The sequence below is a fragment of the Acartia tonsa genome, chromosome 7 (assembly GCF_053477335.1).
Source record: "Acartia tonsa isolate MP-2025a chromosome 7, ASM5347733v1, whole genome shotgun sequence".
NCBI lineage: Eukaryota > Metazoa > Arthropoda > Copepoda > Calanoida > Acartiidae > Acartia > Acartia tonsa.
In genome coordinates, this window is record NC_137266.1 from 15,074,984 (window position 1) to 15,097,186 (window position 22,203).

The 22,203-nt window shown below is 31.0% G+C and overlaps 1 protein-coding gene across 1 annotated transcript; it reads right to left on the reverse strand.

Annotated features, from left to right (window-relative positions):
* Positions 1 to 2,891: 2,891 nt before the first annotated feature.
* LOC145324927 (uncharacterized) lies at positions 2,892 to 20,383 on the reverse strand. The gene is made up of 16 exons (XM_080167680.1): positions 20,096 to 20,383; positions 18,237 to 18,378; positions 16,150 to 16,292; positions 15,003 to 15,112; positions 14,540 to 14,637; positions 13,896 to 13,967; positions 13,699 to 13,789; positions 12,806 to 12,958; positions 12,457 to 12,553; positions 10,887 to 10,999; positions 10,169 to 10,212; positions 8,949 to 9,024; positions 8,188 to 8,268; positions 5,256 to 5,295; positions 4,571 to 4,617; positions 2,892 to 3,599 (listed from the first exon to the last, which is right to left on the reverse strand). The coding sequence occupies exons 1-16, from the start codon at positions 20,306 to 20,308 to the stop codon at positions 3,533 to 3,535; spliced, it is 1,587 nt and encodes a 528-aa protein (XP_080023806.1). The 5' UTR covers positions 20,309 to 20,383; the 3' UTR covers positions 2,892 to 3,532.
* Positions 20,384 to 22,203: the final 1,820 nt, after the last annotated feature.

Below are 22,203 nucleotides of genomic sequence, written 5' to 3' on the forward strand. Positions count from 1 at the left end.
ACACAGACATCCTGTTACTTTATTATAAGGATTAGAGGTTACATTTCTAGAGGACTCTAGGGGCACTTCAAGGAAGGCAGTAAGTCGATCCTCCTTTATCCATTTTAGGTTTCAAAAGAAAAAAATGTTTTTAAATAACTATTTTTCCCAGAGGCGTTTTTTCTGTGAGGATGGAGTTACCAACCCCTAAAATAGTTAGAAACCACCCCTTGACCTATACAAATCTTCTTTGAAAAATACAATAATATTGGCGAATTGCGACATCTTAAGCTGCAGTCAAACAGACAGGCACTTTACTGTTACTTTAACATACGGATATATGTCCGTCTCTGTGTAAGATAACCTAGCACATATTAATATTTTCTGTCTGTACTTTTTTCAAAATTAATCATCAAAAATCTGCCCTCCCATTTTTCAGTTCTGCAGAATGTAAGAATCTTTGTATGAATGAAAAAAAATGATATAGAAGAGTTTAAGTGCTTTGCTTATAGCCATTTTAAGATTTTAAAAGACAAAGTCTTAGAGAAGAAATTTTACAAATAAGAAGAGATATAGTACATAGAACAAAGATGACAACATTCAGAAAAGCCAAGCTGAAGACACAGACAGTCGGACAAACAAATATCAAAATAAGAATTTATTTATAATTTTGATATAAATGAGTCTAAAATTGAAAGAAAAAGAATGCATCATAAAGAAAAGGGTTGTAATTATAAAGTTGCTTTGTTATAACTATTTCTTGCAAAAGTGCTAAAATACAATATTCTGTCTAAGGACGTACTAACATTTTTAGGAATTGCCTTTTTAGTTTATGAAAATGAATCATGTTACCTAAGATTTGTATTTTTAAAAAAATAGTTAGATAAATAGTGTAATCATATAAAATTCCATGCCAAATTCTTATAAAATCAACAAGTAAAAATTATAGAATTGCTACGCTTTTAAATTACATTTATTGTTACAAAAATAATTATCCATCTTCAAGTTTAAAATCGATAGTTTGATTTAAAATGTCGGAATTTTAGAGTATTTCTATCTATCACATTAGTAAAACTATGTATTGCTTAGTCAGTTGGACGCAGGGATAAGGGATGGGAAACGTAGGAAAATATTATTTCAGGCCTAGGCCTATTTCTAGCCTAATAAACCAGTTTTGGGATGGCGCATTGGTTCGTATAAAACGCTAATAAAAAAGCTGTGTGTGTGTGTGTGTAGATAAAGTATAGAATCAAATTCAGGTAGCTAGTTTAAAGTAAAAAAACACAACTTTTTATAAACCTATATATTAATGGCTTTTGTTAAAATGAAGTTTTTTCTCTCCCAAAATTTTTTTATCTTTTACTTTGGTAATTTGAACTGTCAGAAAGCTATCGTTTAGTTTCCCTCAGACAGATTTTAGTTTGTATTATTTGCATTTTTATTAATGAGTAAAAATTTTATTTGAAAATTTCATTGCTAATTAAAATTCAAAACAAATAAATTAATATGCACTTGGGTAACATTCTATCAAGTTCTTTGGATACTATTAATTAGTGATAGATTTGTACTGTGTTGTATTGTACATATATTAGGGTTTAGGTGTTGTATCAATTCCGTATTAAATTTTTTAAATTCAAAATACAACATCTAATTTATAAACTACCAAATGAAAATTCGTAGCTACCTTCTTTCCAAAAAATAATCCCGTTATTTTTGTTTTTTCTGTATGGCCCTTTTTTAATGTTTAACTCTAAGCAGATTTAATAATTAAGCTAATGTGATCTAACACCATTTATATTTATTTTTTAGTAGCAGACAAAATCATTATTTTTTCTAGAATTGTCTGCTTCTAAAATTTTCGCCAATTGGTGATTGGTTGTTAAAAACAGGCCGATTCTTATTGGTTTAGAGCGATAGCTACTTGGGAGCGTCCGCCAGTTTGATAGTAATTTGTAATAGTTGCAATATCCCTTTAGAATCTAGACCGGGACCTAATTAATGGCCAGGTTTCCTATCCCTTATCCCTGGTTGGACGGAGAGACAGAAATTGTTCTACTTTATATCATTTTATTAGCGTTGCTCTTAGCTTCTAGGGAAAATCGGAAGAATATAGGAAAATAGCCTAAGATCGCCCATAGACATTCATAAAGCTTTCCTAAGAAGTACAACCAAGAATTTTCCGAGAACTTTTGCTTCAGACAAAAAAAGTTTCCCTTTATATTATACTGTTCCTATATTGTCGATGTTGCAAATATTGCTATATTTTCCATGCAATATTTACTGTTTGGTATGATTTTTTGCGCCTATTAATTTATTTTGCAAAAACTCTCCTTACCTACTATTAGCTGAAATATATTTTCAGTACTATTCTAATCTCTCATTAGATAAAACTCTGTAAAATATGCAAGTTGTCTGTTGCAAATATCCCTAAATAAATGGGCATTTAAGGCCTTTTTTAGACAGCCATAAAAGTCTAGACAATACCCAGGCCTTTTTTACCGTAAAGCCTATATTTTACATATATGGTTATGGTACGTTTTTTAGCATTATCAAAAAAGACCTTTTCCTTATATAAAAGTAACAGGATGTCTATCTGTCTGGGTATGTCTATCTAATTGTATCTTATATTCTCGCTAAGCACTGAAATTTCTATCATCTTATAAGTCAAGGGAAGGTTTATTACTATTTTGGGAGAGGGTACCACGAACCTCAAAAAATACCTCTACCCTTCTCTTGTTTTAAAATCCTTCCCTCATGTGTATCTAGGGGCGCAATCGCATGTATAAAGTGGCAAGTTTCTTGGTCAGTAGCTAAAGATCTAAGATGTCTTGGGGTGGTTTTGGTCCACTTTCCTGACAAGCCCCACTCTCTCATGAAGACTAGTGGTAAAGCAAGAAGCCTTTAATACTACATACTTTATCAAATTTCTTTATTTCTCCAAACAACAAATAAATAAATAACATTATTACAAAACACAAAGAAATTACAAGAACATGCTTAATATAAATGGCGGACTATTTCATAAATATAATTACTATATTGGCGGACTTTTTTATATAGGGGAACTATTTTAATTTGTACAAACATTTCTATTTGACAATAAAATCACAAAATTTACATTGGGACACCAGTAAAGTTGCTAAGAAAGGGTGAAATAATATTGTAAGATTCTGAACCTGTTTATGAACTAAGGCTTTCACCAAAAATAATTTTTAGCGTTTTACATATTACAAAATTTGAATATACAGGCCGACTGAAACTTTAACTTGAATCATAACATCTTAATAGAGTAGAAAAGAAAATTCATTTTGAAGATAACTATTTTTAGTATCTACTTAGTTGTCTAATAAATAGATAACAAATATAGAAAAAATGGTACTTTCTCTCAAAGGGCCAAGTTAGCATATAACTCCCCCCCCCCCTGCAGAGGGCTCACAGAAAAAACTGCCCTTTCCCCTTAAATATTTACAATTTATTTCATAATAGGGGTAGTGGGTTCTCTGCTGGACTAGGCACTTTGAGGTAAACCACCAAAAAAGTGCTATGTATTATATTACGGCTTTTTTATTAAGTCAGTTGGGTATCTTGTGACACTTGAACTTCTACTGGGCTCTGAAAGTCTAAACAAAATAATAGTTCAAACAAGGAAAAAACAAGGATGACAACATCCATAAAAGAGAAGCTCTGAAACGATATGACAGACGAACATTAACTTTTGTTGAGTGTCAGAACTGAATATACAAAATATGAAAATATGAGGTTTGACAAAATTATATCAACGTAAATTTGTTGCAAAACTTCTTAAATACAGAATTCTGTTTAAGGACATACTGACATTTTTAATACTTGATTATAGAGAAGCTCCGCTCATTATATTGTACCTTATTGTAATAGGAATCAGTAATAAAAAAATCAGATCAATCGGATGTTTTTATCACATGAAAAATTGTTATTAAAAAAGTAAAAAAATCAACATGTTTAAAATGGACGTACGGACATTCTTGTAATGATTATAGAGTTGCTTTCTAAATCGTACCTAACTACTACAGGAATCACCATGCAAAGTTTGAAATCGATAGGACAATTCTAACATTCCTAACTTAACGAATAAAAGCTAACTATCTCGGACGGACGTTCGGACGGACGTACGGACGGACCTACCCTAATTAAAGAAAAGCTTCGATTTTAAAAAGAAGAAGAAGAGCTAAAGTGTAAATGAGCAATTGTCAGCAAAATTTTCACAAAAAATAAGTCTTCTATTTTAAATAGCAAAATAGAAAAATATTTTTCCCATTTGACATCCTCCATGGCATTACAGACTGACAGATCAACTGAGTCAACTAGGTTATAGAGTTCATGCTTATTCGTCGAACGAATCTTTATAAAAAAAATAGCTGTGTATCTTTAATAGCAGCCGAGAATATACACTTAAAAGTAGCTGACCGGCGGACAAGCAGACAGACATGCATACGTACGTCTCAATAACAGAATATCTGCACTACTAAAAAGAGATAGACAGAAGTACGTACAGACTGGCATAAACACTTATAAAGTAGCATCGCTACAAAATAATAAGAATTGTCTGTAGCACCTGTATTGCAAAGGGACCCATTCAACGGCATCTACAAGTTCAAGAATCTAAAAAAAAAAAATAATGATAATAATCAATTGAAGCTTTTCTACATTAAGGATACGCCTGTCCGTCTGTATCGTAGAGCTTTGATCGTTTATTTAGGCATGCTAGAGTTTCTAAGTCGATTTCAAACATGCCATGTTGAGGCCTGTAACAGATAGATAACAATTCATTATCCAATGTATTTAAGCTATTTAAGTTTAAATGTATTTGATATTAAATGCTTTTATATTGTTATATTTATACTTAGATTAACAACATTAATCATTAATCTTATTAATTTGATTGCTTATTTTTATGTTTAGTTACATAATTCTATTCATTAACACTTAAAAATAAATTTATCACGTATATGCTTACAAATCAATTATTAGTACGTGTTATGATTGTGCATTCATTTTCAGTAGGGAAGCTATTCTATAATTTATATTGTCAGTCTGTCTGTCCGTCTGCCCTTTGGTCAGTTTGAAAGTCCGTAACTCTGTGAGGGCAATGTCATTTTCGCAGATTTTGTTAGTTTTGATTCAATATATAATTTCATACATTTTTGTGACCATCATTTCTCTCTTTATCTCCCTCATTTTAGGAACATTTAAAAACTTATACTGATGTGGCAGATAAAGAACTTAAAATAGTCAAAAACCTGATCATCTATTTTGTCTCCAACAGTTCCTCCATAGACTCTAAAAAATGAAAATGTTTATTTTTAAATTTGCAAATAGGACAATATTTTTTAATTATCTTTTGCAACAAATATCTTAACAAGGATGACAACATCCATAAGTAGCGAAGCACAAAAAATAGTCGATGGGAATACGTACAGGTAGATTTAAAAGGTTTTTTACTAAAATCAAGAATAGATTTATTGGATAAAATAAACATGAAACCTTGTTTTATTTTGCATGATGACGATGGTCAAAGTAAATTATATTAAAGATGCTCATAACAATGGGAAAAATTATTTTGATACAGATATCCCATAAAAGTTTGAAAATTGCATCAAAATAAACAAAGATATGGGGAAATATGTAAAACATATAAAAATAGCCAAAAACCTGATAAAAGGCAGTCTGGCTGTCATGGTTGTTTTATTAAAACGACTAAAAATTTAATTTTTAAATCCTTAACTTAAAAAATTTGGAAAATCGGACCATATACACTGAAGATATGGAAAAAAGTGTTAAATATATAAAAATAGCCTAAAACCTGCTAAAAAGGCAGTCTGGCCGTCATGGTTATTTTGTTTAAAAGACGGGAAATTTAATTTTGATATCTATAACGGAAAAATTTTGAAAATCGGACTGTAAACACTGAAGATATGGAGAAAAATGTTAAATATATAAAAAAAACAGCCTAAAACCTGCTAAAAAGGCAGTCTGGCCGTCATGGTTGTTTTTTTTAAAAGACGGGAAATTTAATTTTGATATCTATAACTGAATAAATTTTGAAAATCGGACCATAAACACTGAAGATATGGAGAAAAATGTGAAAAATATAAAAATAGCCTAAAACCTGCTGAAAAGGCAGTCTGGCCTTCATGTTTGTTCCTTTAAACGACGGGAAATTTATTTTTGATATCTGTAACTGAAAAATTTTGAAAATCGGACCATAAACACTGAAGATATGGAGAAAAATATGAAAAATATAAAAATAGCCTAAAACCTGCTAAAAATCGGTCCGAACGCCAATGATGTTTTATAGTCAATTGTGCTCCTTAATGATGGGAATGTTGTCCAAAAATTTCAGCATTCTATCTTTTATAGGAGCTGAGTAAATCCCATTTCCCCCATAGCGTTACGGACGGACGGACGGACTGACTGACGGACGGACGGACAAAGTGAATTATAGAGTAGCTTCGCTACTAATAAATTTTTAGCTTCCTATTGAAAGTTAAAGTCGTCAATTTCAACTCGGATTAGTACTTATTGAACAAGGATAACAACAACCATAAATACGAAGCTTAACAAACAGAGTGCAATGCAAACCAACATCCTCATAATAAAGTAAAGGGATGTTAGTTTGTGCCGAAGGATCTCGCTAACCGCTGAACCGATCGGATTCTCATTTAAAGGGTAGCTTTTCATAGGTACCGGAAAAGTTTATAACTATTTTTGGGGAGGGTACCACTTCCCTTCCAAAAGAAATCGCCAATAAAAAAAATTACCCCGCCCCCTCCCCCCTCCCCAATTTTTTTTTACTTTTTAAAAAAGATTTAAATTTAAAAAGTGGGTTTTGGTATTCAACTCCCCCCTCCTCAAGTGCTCCTGGAGGCCTCTAGGGGCCTAGCCGCTACTTAACAAATAAAAAGAAAAAACGAATTTAATATTCAATAGTATTTTGAAGTTTAAATTTCATAAAAATGTATCCCAAAAGACCTTATTAATACATTATATGAACATTACACAAGTTTAAAACCTCTTTGTAGAACTACTCCACTTAAAACATAATTCCTAATACTTATAGGAATCATCCAAATTTTTAAAAAAGAGAACAGAATAATTATATCATATAAAATAATGCTTTTTTAAAAGCCATAAAGTTTTTGTTACATACTGTCTTTATAGAGTTGCTACGCTATCTAAATTGTAATAAAAAATTACTCTTTTTTGTAGATTAAAATTATAAGAAAAGATTAAGTTTACGCCACGTTTATAAACACGTTCTTTCATTCTTTGTTAAGGAACTTCAAATCTTGCTTAGTTACCAGTATCCAATCTTTACCATCATTAACTTTCAGAATTTGGGAATAGTCTCTTTCGTGTCAACGCTCCTTAAGCGGCGATTCGTCGTATTTTTAAAATGGCTTTTTATAGGTTATTTTAGGTTAGGTTAGTTTATATTGGTTTAGGTGGTTACTCCACAGGGTTAGGCAATTGGCCCCGCAGGGTTAAAGCTCACCGCAGGGGCTAGAAATAGGAGAACAGCTGCTGTGAAAAATACGAAGAATCGCCCCTTAAGGTGCGTTGCCACGAAAGGGACTATAACCCAGAATTTTTAAAGGCGAAGCTTTTCTATAATCAGGGTCGGTCTGTGCGTCTGCCAGTCCGTCCGTAACGGTTAGCTTTTTTCGTTAATTTAGGCATGTTAGAATTGTCCCATCGATTTTAAACTTTGCATGGTGATTCCTGTGATAGTGAGGCAGGATTTAGCATCTCTATAATAGTTACCAAAATGTCCGTACGTTCATTTTAAACTTATTGATTTTTATTTTTTTAACAGTATATTTTTATGTGATATAATTATTCGATTCTTGGAATACTGATTCTTAGGACAACAAGGTGCAATGTTATAAGCGGAGCGTCTCTATAATCAAGTCCTAAAAATGTAAGTATGTCATTAAACATAATCCTGTATTTAAGCAGTTTTTCAACAAATTTACTTATAATTTTGTTATGACTTTTATACATTTATATTCTGATCATTCAGTTCTGACACTCTACAAGTGTTAATATAATTTTTCCTATCATTTCTAAACTTCGCTTTTGTGGGTGTTGCCATCCTTTTTTTTATAATTTAGAGTGTTCTATAATATATCGTCAATTGTCTTATCCCCTAAGATCCCTGAAGAAAACTACCTGACTCTATCCTGATTATTAATCATGGAATGGTAGGCCCGCGCCTCTGGTAACGGTACCCCTTGTGCCCAGGTCCAGGTTCTGAAAACAAATGTAAAACGCTACATCAACAATCTCCTAATTGTACCAATAGTAATAATATCTATAATACAAAGTAGAATGATGTCTGTCTGTCTGTCCTTCCGTCTGTCTGTCTGTCCTTCCGTCTGTTTGTCTGTCCGTCCGTCCGTCCCTTAAGATCTCGGTAACCACTGAACCGATCGGATTCTACTCTTCAGGGAATATACCTACTGGTCCTGTGGTTGTTTTAGGCTATTTTCTTGGGGGGTGGGACACCCCCAACCCCCCCAAAAACAAAAACCATTTTTTATTTATTTATTTTTTTAAAATTTTGTAGGAGATATCCTTAGTCTTTTTTGTTTTGTTTTGTTTTTTACGAATTTCACCATAACCTTTTTTATTATCTCTTGGGGCAAAGCCCCTAGAGGCTAGAGCGAAGCCACTAGTATCCTTATAAAAAAGCAAGAAAAAGTTGAGTATCTCAGGAAAAATAGCCCATTAAATATTTTTGTAATTTTCTATCCTTTTCTATCATACTGCCCTTTTTGTCTTTCTTTCTTTTTCTTTCTTTTTAGTGTTTAATTTGCTACATAAATTCACTTTGTCCGCTTGACAATCCATGTTTATCGTGCTTAGATGTATGTTGTCATCTTTGTTAAAATTAAGAAAGTGAAAAATTAGAATAAGCGAAGTTTGCTTACTTTAAGCAGAAAGATTCTACGGAACTGAGCAATGAAAGAGTACCATCCACATTGTCTGGATCTGGATATCCAAGACCTTAAGAAATGTATATTATATTAGCCACCAGCCCCTAGCAGTTAGGTGAAAAGGGACATTAAAAGTGCTAAATATACCATCTGAGCTCTTTGCATCGGGGCTCGAAATTATAAGAGAAACGAAGGGACACAAAAAGAGCATTTTAATAATCAAATTTAAAAATAAAATAGACTGAAAACATTCAGAGCTCGATGTGAAGCTTCCCTAAAAAGAAAATCTGACACAGCATTGTGGTTACCGAGATCTTGAAGGACAGACAAAAAATATGATCAAATCAACATCAAACATTATAAAGCTGCAAAAATCCTAAAACAATTTTGATTTTTTAACTATAATCACCTTGGAGGAAGGGTATATTGGGCTGTTTTTTACACTAGTCCCCAAAGATTTTATAATAACGTTTACATATTAGTTGACTAACAACTTTAGAGTATTTTATTAAGTTTAGTGTTCAGACGTTTCAACCATTAATTGTAATCTACAGAAGGTGTAGTTTTGTGCATCATCATTTGGCATGTACATTAATTTATTAGCCATTATCTTATCCCTTTAGAGACCTAAAAATTTTTCTTATTTTTAGATGCAAACAAGGATTAAACATCCATAAAAGCGAAGCTCTGAAACGGTATGCCAGACGAACATTAACTCTTATAGAGTGTCAGTACTGAATTTACAAAATGAAAATATAAAAGTTTTGACAAAATTATACTTATATTTGTTGCAAAACTTCTTTAATACAGAATTCTGTTTAAGGACATACTGACATTTTTAGGACTTGATTATAAAGATGCTGCGCTTGTAATATTGTGACTCATTGTAACAGGAATCAATACTCCAAACAGATTAATCGGATGATTATATCACATAAAAATTGTTGTTAAAAAAGTTAAAAATCAACATGTTTAAAATGGACGTACGGACATTCTGGTAATGATTATAGAGTTGCTACGCTTTCTAAACCGTACCTAACTACTGCAGGAATCATCTTGCAAAGTTTGAAATCGATAGAACAATTCTAACTTGCCTAAATTAACAAAAAAGCTATCCATTACGCACGGACGGACGGACGGACGGACGTACGGACCGATCCTAATTATAGAAAAGTTTCGCTTTTAATAAATATTATATAAATACTTGTGTTTACCTCCTGATACAATAATAAGATGGTCACTTGCAAATAATCCATTTCTAAATCAAAACAAATATTGCTAACAGATAGAATATGTTTTGTAATAGTCCTTATAATAAAGTAAAAGGATGTTTGTCTGTGTATCTGTGTGTCTGTTTGTACCAAAGGATCTCGCTAACCGCAGAATCGATCGGGTTCCCCTTAACAGAGTAGCCTCTCATAGGTCCCGGGAAGGTTTATAAATATTTTTGGGGAGGGTACCATAACCCTCCCAAGAGAAATCGCCTCTAGAAGAAAATTACCCCACTCTTCCCCCCCCCCCCAAAAAAAAAAATAATTTTCTTTAAATAAAATTAAAATCGAAGGGAGCACCTCCCAACCCTCAAAAAAAAGATACCCCCCCTCATTTTTTTACTTTTTCTTTTAAAATCTAAAATAAGAAATTGGGTTATAAAATTTAAATCCCCCCTCCTCAAGTGCCCCTAGAGGCCACTAGGGGGCGTAGCCGCTAGTATATTATAATCTACATATGAAATTTAAACAATTATAAGCAACAGGAAAAAAACACTATTATATAAAACAACAAAATGCAAATGCAAGCAAAATAGTTTAAGCATTTTATTAGAAATCGAGATTGAATTGGCCAAAAAAAACTTTCGGCTTTTTTTGAGGGGCGATTTCTTTTGTAAACAAATATTCTATTACTTTCATATAATCGACAGCTAAGCCTTACTGTCTAAGAGTGGAGCAACCATGATAAGCTCTTGAGTATTTCATTGGAGGTAGGTCTACCCATTGACTTGTTGTTAGGTTGTATATTGAGGCAGAATTTGTTACAACAGCATCCTAGATATTAAATCATTCAAATATACTTATATACACACAAAAAGACAGACAGTAGACAGGTATAAAGATGAACAGAAAGAGATACGAACGAAAAAACAGACCTACAGACAGATATACATGTAGAGACAGAACAAACAGACATATGTACTTACATCATAAGGAAAAAGAATAAGAGGATGAATACTCACCCCAATTTCATTGTAAAATATTACTTCCCCCCTACTAAAATAATTTGTCTGCTATTTATCTAAACCGTCCGCGGCTTTTTGTATCTTAATCATAACCTATTCCATATATGTAAAAAAAAATAAAAAAATTTTATCTTATTAATTATTATCATTTTTCTGTAATTTATTATGTTTTAAAAAAATTAAAGAAAATATTTAAAATACAATTTGATTTAGAATCTTAAAAAACAAACAGCCGTGGGCGGTCTTAGTGCAGCAGAAAAGTATGTTTCGCCTAGTTTAAAAATAGGAGGGTTCACCTTTCATGATCAAAAATAAATTTTTTTTCAAATTAGCCTAAATGTAATATTTAAATCTAATTAACATGATAAAACTTTTAAATGTTTACTAATAAAAAATTAATAGTTTAGCTCTCAGCCACCAGGTTCGCTAGTTGTCTACTTCAAAGACATACATTAAAACTAAGGCTAAATATTAAATAAAAAATTTCATAACTGAATAATTTAAATAAGTGAATAATCTGTAATGCTATCTATGTTCTTTCTCAGACAATACTCGTTTTTACAATATTTTTAACATTTTCAAGTGATGTTATTTACCCCTCAGGGTTTGGCCCTTTAGTGACAAAAATCCAAAACAAGAAAAAATACAGGCAAAATAAAAATTGATGAATGCTTTGATATTCTAGTTCTATATCCAAAGCTAGATGGCACTGAAAAACTGATTATTATAATTTACAATCAAATGTTCATATTAAATTTGTAAAAACGTTTATTTATTAAAAAATATAAGTTAGATAGACTGCAATATAAATCTTATAAGCTAATAATGAGTGTTATGATTAAAGTCAGTAGCAAAGTCATGAAAAATTAATAATGATAATTTTATATTCTTTCATTAGGTTTCATCAGAATGGATGATAATTCAAAATATTTCTATATCATCCTATAAAAATTAGATTTATGCTTCAAACAGCAACTATAATTGTCTTGAAATTATATTTAATTTTAAGATATTCCCATTTTGAAAAGTGGTGGAATAACATTAAAAATTCAGCGCGGCAATTGCTCTATATAGGCCTCTAGGCCCACTGCCTATTTTATTCCTCCAAATACCTCGATTTCTCTCTTTTATTATTTTCTCTATGACTTACATACACACATTCAGATATACAGCAATACAGACAGATATACAAAGAGATAAAACAAACAAAAAGAAGGATTAAGCTTTTAATTGTGCAAGAATAACTATGATGCTGAAAATTGTTACCTGAATTTGACCTCCAGCCACAAATATTCCATCAAAGACAGGTACAGCACAAAGACCAGCTACACCCCCATACGGCAGCTTCTCAAATTCCGTCCATCTAAAAAAATATATTTAGTGTGCGAGGGGGCCAATGGAGTGTTAATTGTAATAGTTCTCAAAGTTTTATGACATAATAGTCAGGGAAAGGGGAATGTAATTCTGACAAACAATTTCTAAAGGAAAATTTCCCCACAACCCCCTTCTCTTTTTTCTCTCCTTCTTACCCACTTCCCTTCAATTACGTAAAAAACAAGTTTTACTCCAACTTTAATATTTAATTTTGCGGCATTAATCTAAAATAAAAACTTACATGTTTTGATTAGGTTCTAAAACTTCAGAGGTATCCAGGTATCCTCCATCATAACCAATTCCTCCAAAGACATACATTCTTCCAAATAATTCTACCGCGGCGGCTGCGTGTCTGGGAACCTGGAGGGAAGGTCCTGTTACCCATTTTCCATACCTGAAAAATAAAATAAATTCACGTAGGTTGAGAAAGTCACACAAAAATCAGCCATGTGACGTCATAAAAATGAGGGATTATCCATATCTTTTTTAGGGGTTTTCTTTCCCCCTTCTTCTCTCATCTCCCTTATTTTTAAGACGTCACGTGGCTGATTTCTGATTGACTTTCTCCCCCTACCAAATTACTTCTATTTGTGTTTCTTAAAACTAACGTTCTCCAATAACCTTCCAATCAAACATTTTTTTGCAGGGATAAGACAATGGACGTTTAATTTATGTATATCCCTAAAGATGATAACAAAATGACCTCTTCTTTAGATTAAAATTGTTGGTGAAAAAGTTTGGGCAGAACAATCTAGATTCGATGAAAATACTAAATTCTTTAAGCCCCTTGGGTACCAGTTTAATTTACAGCTCAATGTGATATTACAAAATACCAGTGTCCAACTTTTCTACCGATAGTTTAAGTCTACATAAAGGATAATTTTTTTTGTCAAATGTGAGGTACCTTCATATTTTATGTAAATAATGTTAATCTTATTTCAATTATGGATATTGTTTTATTGTATCTTTAAAAGTAGAGAACACTAAAGACGACTTTGATGGTGAGCAAAACAAAACACATTTTCTTTTTCAAAATGCTGATTTTTCTGTATAAATCATTACAAATAGACATCATGTTACTTTAATACAGGGATAAGTTATAACTGTCTCTGTCATGAATTAACAAAAACTTACTTGGAGCCAGCATCAAAAGTGTCACAAGTATCATTAGGAGCAATGTTGCCAGCCAATTCTGTACTTCCACCACATATATACAGGGTAAAACCTAAAAAGAGAAATTTTGAAAAACTGAGAAATACATATCAAGAAACATCAAAAAGCAGGAATGGGGGCTGGGATAAGAAAGCTGCATTGTCCAAAAAAGTATATACCTATGAATGCAGACACATGTCCCCATCTATGCCTAGGCATCACCATAGTTGTAGATACTGTGCCATTATCTCCTAAAAAGTGCATAAATAGCTACACTACTTATATCATAACATTTAAAAGTTTTAGATAATAACAAGGATGACAACATCCATAAAAGCGAAGCACTGAAATGGTAGGACAACAAGACATTAACAGGATAATGTTTATGGACATACTTACATTTTTAGGACTTAACTTTAAAGTTGCTTTGCTTATAATATTGTTCTTTGTTGTCCAAGTAATCAAAATACTAAAAATCAGATCAAACGGATAATTAGATCACATAAAAATTTCTTGTTAAAAAAGTAGAAAAGTCAACATGTTTAAAATGGTGGACATACGGACATTCTGGTTATGATTATAGAGTTGCTACGCTTTCTAAATCGTACCCAACTACTACTGGAATCATCATGCAGAGTTTGAAATCGATAGGACAATTCTAACATGCATAAATTAACGAATAAAAGCTATCTATCTCAGACGGACGGACGTACGGACGAACCTACCCTAATTATAGAAAAGCTTCGCTTTTAAAAACATCATGAAAATTCATGTATTGAAATTAATAACTAATCTTTTTAAACTGTATAATGATATGACCTACCAATCATGGTGACATTATCTAAGTTAGGGTAATCAGGATCATGACCTCCAAGCCCTCCAGTTAGAATCACATCTGTTGATGTCCACAATCCACATGATCTATAAAAATTACATTAATTAAAAGATTTAAATCACCTAGGTTCTAACCTAAAGTAAAAGTTGAGTGAGATATAAGAAAAAATTTCATCTAGGTCTTTTTAAGAACATAAATTAAAGATGTATCAAAGGCTTCATTTTCTAGACCTTGGCAAAGCATTTGATAAAAATTATGAAACTTTAATTCTTGAATTATTTTATTGGTAAATTTTCATGACTGTACATGAATCCTGGTGTGTGTAAATATGATTTAAGAATTTTAAAAAAATTCCCCAAAAATATTTTTAATAAAGCATTACATTAGTCCTGGTTAGTTTCTTGAATATAGGCACATCTATCATTATATAATTTCCCCATGAGATTGATACCTGGGTCCTGATTGGCAATCCAAACATCCATGAACTTTGGATTTACATTCAGAGAATATTTCACAGAAATTCTGTTTTCCCCACCATGTCCAGGATGTACAGTTCGGATTCTAAAGAAAATTTGGGCAATGTCCCTTTCGTGACAACGGCTTTTTAGGGGCGTTTCGTCGTATTTTCACAGTAGCTTTTGATTATTAAGGTTATTTTAGGTTAGGTTAGATGCTTGTCCCACAAGGTTAGATCCCTCCGCAGGGGTTAGATATAGGGGAAAAGCTATTGTAAAAATACGACTCAATGCCCTTAAGAGGCGTTGTCACGACAGGGAAGAAAACTAAATTTACATCTTTGCTAGCATGCAAACCTTTAATAATTTTATAATAATAAAGAAAAATAATATTCAAATTCAGGAATTAATCAAAATGGGCTTTAAACTTTCAGTAACTTTTTTCTAAATTTCAGATTGGTTTTGGTACTCCAACCCCCTAAATTATTGGTCGAAAAGTATAGACTCTTCAAGGTTGGAACCAAACAATAAAAATTAATCAAAAGTACTCAAAATTTCTATGTAAACTAATTAGATTATGTGGTTGTATAGGGTTGGGCCGGATATCCGGTGTGGCCATTTTCAATATCCGGCCGGAAACCGGATATTGAAACTATCCGGTCGGATATCCGGCTCTATAATTTTTTATACTTTACACCAAAAATCTCTGCTTTTTAAAATCTTAAATGGCTATAATTTTCTTATTATTGAAGCTAGAAGAACATTTTTTCTGAATAAGTTTAACTTTATGTAAATTTATATAAGATTTCTGAAGACATTTTTTTTTTACTACTTTAATATCTGGTAATTTGGCCGGGTATCCGGCCGAATATCCGGTAATTTGGCCGGATAACCGGATATTTGCCGGATATCCGGCATTTGAAATCAGCCGGATATCCGGTATCCGGCCAAAAAAGTATCCGGCCCAACCCTATCAATGTAAACAATGGGTAATTAATTTACAGTTCAAAATTCCCTTCCTCCCTTAGTAACTTTAAATTGCTTGAGCATTTTAAGACAAAGAGGCTTTACAAAAAAATAATAATCCAATTTTGTTTCCAAAAATTCAAAAATCTAATCATATCTTAACATTATAAAATGTACCTGTTCACATCTTTCAGCGCAACCAATGGTATTGTAAGTTTGATTAAATGAGCTGATAAATGTAACATCTGCTCCACCAGGAATTCTTGCCATGCATGCTTCGTTGGAGGATAAACAAAATCCAGAATCACAACCTGTCTTGCCTGAAAAGCTCCAGTTATTTGATTGATTTAGCTTTTTCAGAAAAATAAAATATTTTATTTTATAAAAATTAAACTATGGGCAAGCTGTAAAATACTCAAAATTTATGTCACAAAAGAGAACAAAAAAAATCCAATATCTTAACCTGTAAGAATTATAAAAGTACTAAGTTTACACGTAGATAATTAAAGTCCCTCCACAGATTATGACTGTCATACCACAGTTATGGAATCTTGGCAACAAAGATTTTTTTATCCAATCTTGACAAGTGAGGTATTTTTGGAAAGAGGAATATGCATAGAAAACGCCTATGCAAATTAGAAAATTTGCAGAAATCATATTTGCAAGTTATTTGCAAAAATCTGCAATGTTAATTGGCAAAATTTATTTCATGCCTTAAATGACAGATTTAAAAAAAAATCTTTTTATGAAATGTGTTTATCTATAAGTTTAGAACATAATTAAGGCAAAAAAAATTTCTTTAGTGTTACTTTTTTCACCTTATATATGAAAAAAGCAGTTTCTCACATTTTATGATAAAAAAAGGTATAGGAACAAAAAATATGTTTTTTCTTGATGTAAACACAATAATTGGCATAAAATCTATCATTCTTAATGTAAAAATCAGATATAGACTCCTTTTTAGAGCAAATAAGGGGCAAAAAGTAACCAAGACATTTTTGCAAAGTATGAAAATCTAAAGAAAATAGTTCTCTTTGATTTTGATATACATATCAGATAAATGTATATAAAATTAATGATCAAAACTATTGTTTCGGTACATGGCTGATGTGGCCGTATACAAGATCTTAAAGTGCAGAAGCACAAAACCTCACTACTTCCTGCATGAACAAACACGAGTGCAGTTACAAATAGTGTATTTATTGACAATACCACTATGAAATTGTGGGCACTGAAACAAAAATAACAAAATTAATACAGATATATTAAAATGTTATCAAAACTTAAAAATTCTTATTGTATAAACAACGAACAAGGTTTTGTGATTTGCAATAGATTTTTATAAAAGCGAACGAAAAAAAATAAGCTTAATTCTTCAAAATCAAATCAAAAACATAATACGAATTGATAATTTTTAGATAGAATCATTTTAAATAACTATAAAAATGTTCTGGTACAAAAATAAATCAAATACCAATACAACTATAAAACATGTTATAAGTTTTTTCAACACTGTCATTGATTTAATTGCACTTTTAGGTTTAAGAATTACCAAAGTAGTGCATAAAAACTCTTTTTATGTAGTAATTAAACAAAATAAATGCCAAAAAACCAACTACAAAATAGTTTACTGCATTATAAAAAACGCCTAATTGTTGATTTGAATTTATTTTGTTAATAACTTAATAAAAAAAGTTTTTATGTGCAACTTTGGTAATGAGTAAACCTAAAAGTGCATTTTAATCAAATAACTTGCAAATATGATTTCTGCAGATTTTCTAATTTACATAGGCGTTTTCTATGCATATTCCTCTTTCCAAAAATACCTCACTTGTCAAGATTGGATAAAAAAATCTTTGTGGTCGAGATTCCATAACTGTGATACAATAGAATAGCCAATGAAAGAACAGAATACACTGTAATTGACCAATGGTAAAATTTAAGCTGGCTATTCTATCATATGACGTCATAATCTGTGGAGGGAATTTAATCATCTACAGTTTACACATTAAAGTAAATTAATTGAGTCTTCGAAATCAGCTAATAGCGTTGGAAATATAAACACAGCTTAGTCCCCCAAAAAATAGCAGAAAGAAATTTGCTAGCAGACAAAAAAGGTCTCCACCAATGGGGGCAGTTAGTTGTCTGGATTATACATCTATACATATACGTTTATTGTTTAAACTATTGACTATCAGACTTTAATTGATGCAACCTCTTCTTTTAATTGAAGCCAATAAAGAAATATATTAGGATAAATATACCTTTAGAAATTTCATTTTTCTGTTGCTTCCAGATTTTTTTCCATTTTTGAGGGATTTTTCTTTGGTTTAGCTTATAATTATTTTCAACTGTTGCTGGTAATTTTTGTTTGTTATGGCCAGAAACTAATCTTGCTTCCTTTACCTGAAAAAAAACGAACATTTAATCGTTTTTCAATACTAATTAACAACATAAAAGTTGTAAATATACGATCATACATAAAGTAATAAAAGTTATAAAATACCAATACATTTATATTTTTGAATTGTGTCTTATAAACCTTACCTTGTTTATTTATTATCTTACAAGAAGTGCTCGAAAGCCGCGCATAAGACTAAAATTTAAACCCTCCTGTGTGCAAAAAAATCCGAAAAGATGGATTGTCTGTTTAGGAACAGGTTTAGACCTTACTTACAATGACAAATTAAACTTTATTTAAGCTTTTAAGTGTACAGTATAATTACTTGCAATTATTATTCTAGAGTAATCTTATTTAAAGAATTTTTGCGTTTTAGTACCTTAAAACCAACTTTAAAAAAAACTTAAATTACTTCAAAAATAAGAGGTCTACAAAAAAAGATTGCATATCTAAATTCTATGGATAATTTTACATCTATTACTTACTAAAACCACCGACTATCTATTTTTAAAACAATCACAAAAGTTAGGACACATTCTTTCTAAATCTAAAGTTATGGAAAATCTAATTTTAAGTAGCTATGCTGAAAAAAATATCATGAATAAGTTAGCATTGAATTGAATGTGTAATTGTATGTAACATAAAATATAAAAAAAAACCTTGTGGTTTCAAATAATAAAGAAAGTGCAGCTATTTCTATTTTTTGTGGTTTGGAACCTTGATCTTTATGTTTCACAATAGATTTACTACTTTAGATGGTCAATCAAACAAAATGATAGGTCTAGCTTAAAAAGAATATCAAGCAAACGATATTATTGTTTTTGTTTAGCATTCGTTGGTTAAAAACACTTTGAGATCTCTTATAAAAAAATAATTGAGCTGTAAAGGTCAGAAGTGCCAAAACATTTCCACTAATAACCTTAATCTACAGAATTGGTTTTTCATCCATTGTCTTATCCCTCAAGTACACTGGAAGGGAAGGGATAAAGATTTTAAAGCATTATCAAAAATAAAAATAAAACAATAAAAATTTCATAAAATCAATCATTTACAAAATTAAACATAAATAGAAATAATTTTATAAGTTGATTAACTAAATACACATTTTAATTTAAATTTCTTTTCATTTATTGAAAAGAAATCAAATAGATTACAATACAAAATCAAGATGTTTAAAATAAATTCAGTAGATCAAATGCTACACTAACTCAATAAATAATATTAAAAGCTAAATAGAGGATTACACTCAAAATGCCTAGTCGAGCATGCCTAACCGGCACCCCCGACCATATCTCGCCTTTTATAAAAACTAGGATGACAACAGCCATAAAGGTGAAGCTCTGAAACAGTAGGACAAACGAACATTAACACTTGTATAGTGTCAGAACTGATTCCGTATAATACAAATGTATAATTTCAAAACAAATTTTTGAGTAAATTTGTTAAAAAACTGCTTAAATACAGGATAATGTTAAGGGACATACTTACATTTCTAAGACTTGTTTATAGAGATGCTTTGCTTATAATATTGTACTTTGATGTTCTAGGAATAAGTATACCAAAAATCAAATCAATCGGATAAATTAAGATTAGGGCATTGCAGTGTTGGGCATAGGAAAATAAAAATATAACCCCACCCTTATTTTTAATAAAAAATAAGAGAGGGGACGGAGTGTCAGTGCGCAATAGGCACTTTAAGGGAAAGCACCGCTAAACACTTACTTTATTTAACAATTTGATGTCTACATTTTCTTTTAAATATGGTTTCACATGTTTGGATGGTTGGAAGTGCTCTAAATCATTTTTAAATAATTGTGCCTTTTCATGAACATGTCTGAATGCTTTTTCCAGCGGCTGTTTGTGATTTAAAACATTGTCTAGCGGTTGGACTGAGGCAGCTAGCCCAAAAACAGCTAACAAAAGTAGCCAATTCATTTATAACGATGTTTTTCTGTATAGTTTAATATATTCTGAAAATGTATTCCAACATAAATTTATATTGATAATTACTTATCAACTAATTGATTATTGAAAAAGACTACCTTTTTTGCCACAACTGTGCTACTTCTATATTTTCTGATGCCATAAAGACAAACATGTCGAGTAGTATTAAAACAAAAATTTTATAAAAGATAATTGTTGATCTGCAGTAATTTTTTACATTAAACTCAGGTTAGCTCAATAATTAAAATATTTTGCTTTAAACAATAAAAAAACTGCCAAATATTGCATTCAGTTTCAGGCCTTACTACCCACCTATACCCCCTGACAATAATATAAAACCCTGTATTGATGATGATGCCTGTATTCCATCCTGTTGGTTAAACCGGGATTGCAAAACCCTGTGCATATTTATATTAGAATATCTGTTTCTAAACTGTTTGTCTTTTAAATATTTGAAGCTATCACAATAAAGTAAACTGATTAACTAAAATATCAATAATTATAATCAATTAATATGTAGAACAAGATAGGGAATTTTTATGACAGCCTAGAAACTCAGAATTTCTTAGTTTATATTGAAGATAAAGCGATAAATAAATGAACTATAACAAAAGTTTAAAAACCAGGAAGACAATATCCATAAAAGCGAAACTCAGAAATGGTAGGACAAATGAATAATAACACTTGTAAGTGTCAGAACTGAATAATCAGAATATAAATGTATAACAGTCGAAACAAAATTATAATTATGGTTATTCTTAAATGTTTAGTACTTGATTAAAGAGATGCTTCTCTGATAACACTGTACTTTGTTGTCCTAGGAATCAGTATTCCAAAAATCAGATCAATCAGATTATTATATCACATAAAAATTTGTTGTTAAAATGGACGTACGGACATTCTGGTAACGATTATAGATTTGCTACGCTTTCTAAAACGTACCTAACTATTACAGGAATCACCATGTAAAGTTTGAAATCGATAGGACAATTCTAACATGCCTAAATTAACGAAAAAAGCTATTTAAAAAAGAAAAAAAATCAACATGTTTAAAATGGACGTACGGACATTTTGGTAATGATTATAGAGTTGCTACGCTTTCTAAATCGTACCTAACTACTAATGGAATCACCATGCAAATTTTGAAATCGATAGGACAATTCTAACACGTCTAAATTAACGAAAAAAGCTATCCGTTACGGACGGACGGACGTACGGACGGACCTACCCCAATTATAGAAAAGCTTCCCTTTTAATAATAAGATTTAACTTTGTGAATATTAGTGCATATTTGGCCTTGTACTTTTAAAACTTACGTACATTATCGGTATATTGGGTCTTCGGTCATCATGATATAAAAGGGAGAATATTGAAAAGCTATGCTGAACTAGACATATGTAGTTATTTCTTAATTTTCCTATGGCTATATCCATGATTTATTTCTGTGGTTTAGAAATTTTTAAAGTGTGATAAACTATAATAACATATATTTACTAAGTTAATACATACAAATTAAAAAAGCAATTAGTCGTCCAAGGGGTGGGGGAGGGTTATTACTACACCACTAAATTTTTAGAACTTATTAGATTTTACCCCCCATAAAAATTATACCACTTCAAAACTTGATGTTTTATGCCATTGTTCAAATTTCTTGGTTTTATAAATGAGGTAATTTATAATTTTAACATTTTAAACAAAAAATGTTAACCTCACCCTCTAAAACTTGAATTTCCCCCCCATTTCAGATTTTGTTTCACCCTCAAAATAAAAAGCTTGAACGCCCTTGCATATCAGAATTAATTTTCACGTATTTAATACATGAATTTACAAATTGATAAAATATACTATAAGCTTTACATTTGTTACCTTCTAAAATTGCAATTCTT

Excerpts from the sequence above, each read along its gene's own strand:
- LOC145324927 (XM_080167680.1), bottom strand. The coding sequence starts at position 20,308 with ATGAATTGGCTACTTTTGTTAGCTGTTTTTGGGCTAGCTGCCTCAGTC. Across the intron at positions 15,113-16,149 it reads GCGCTGAAAGATGTGAACAG|AATCCGAACTGTACATCCTG; the intron begins GTACATTTTATA and ends AATTTTCTTTAG. Across the intron at positions 5,296-8,187 it reads AATAATCAGGATAGAGTCAG|AGTCTATGGAGGAACTGTTG; the intron begins GTAGTTTTCTTC and ends TTCATTTTTTAG.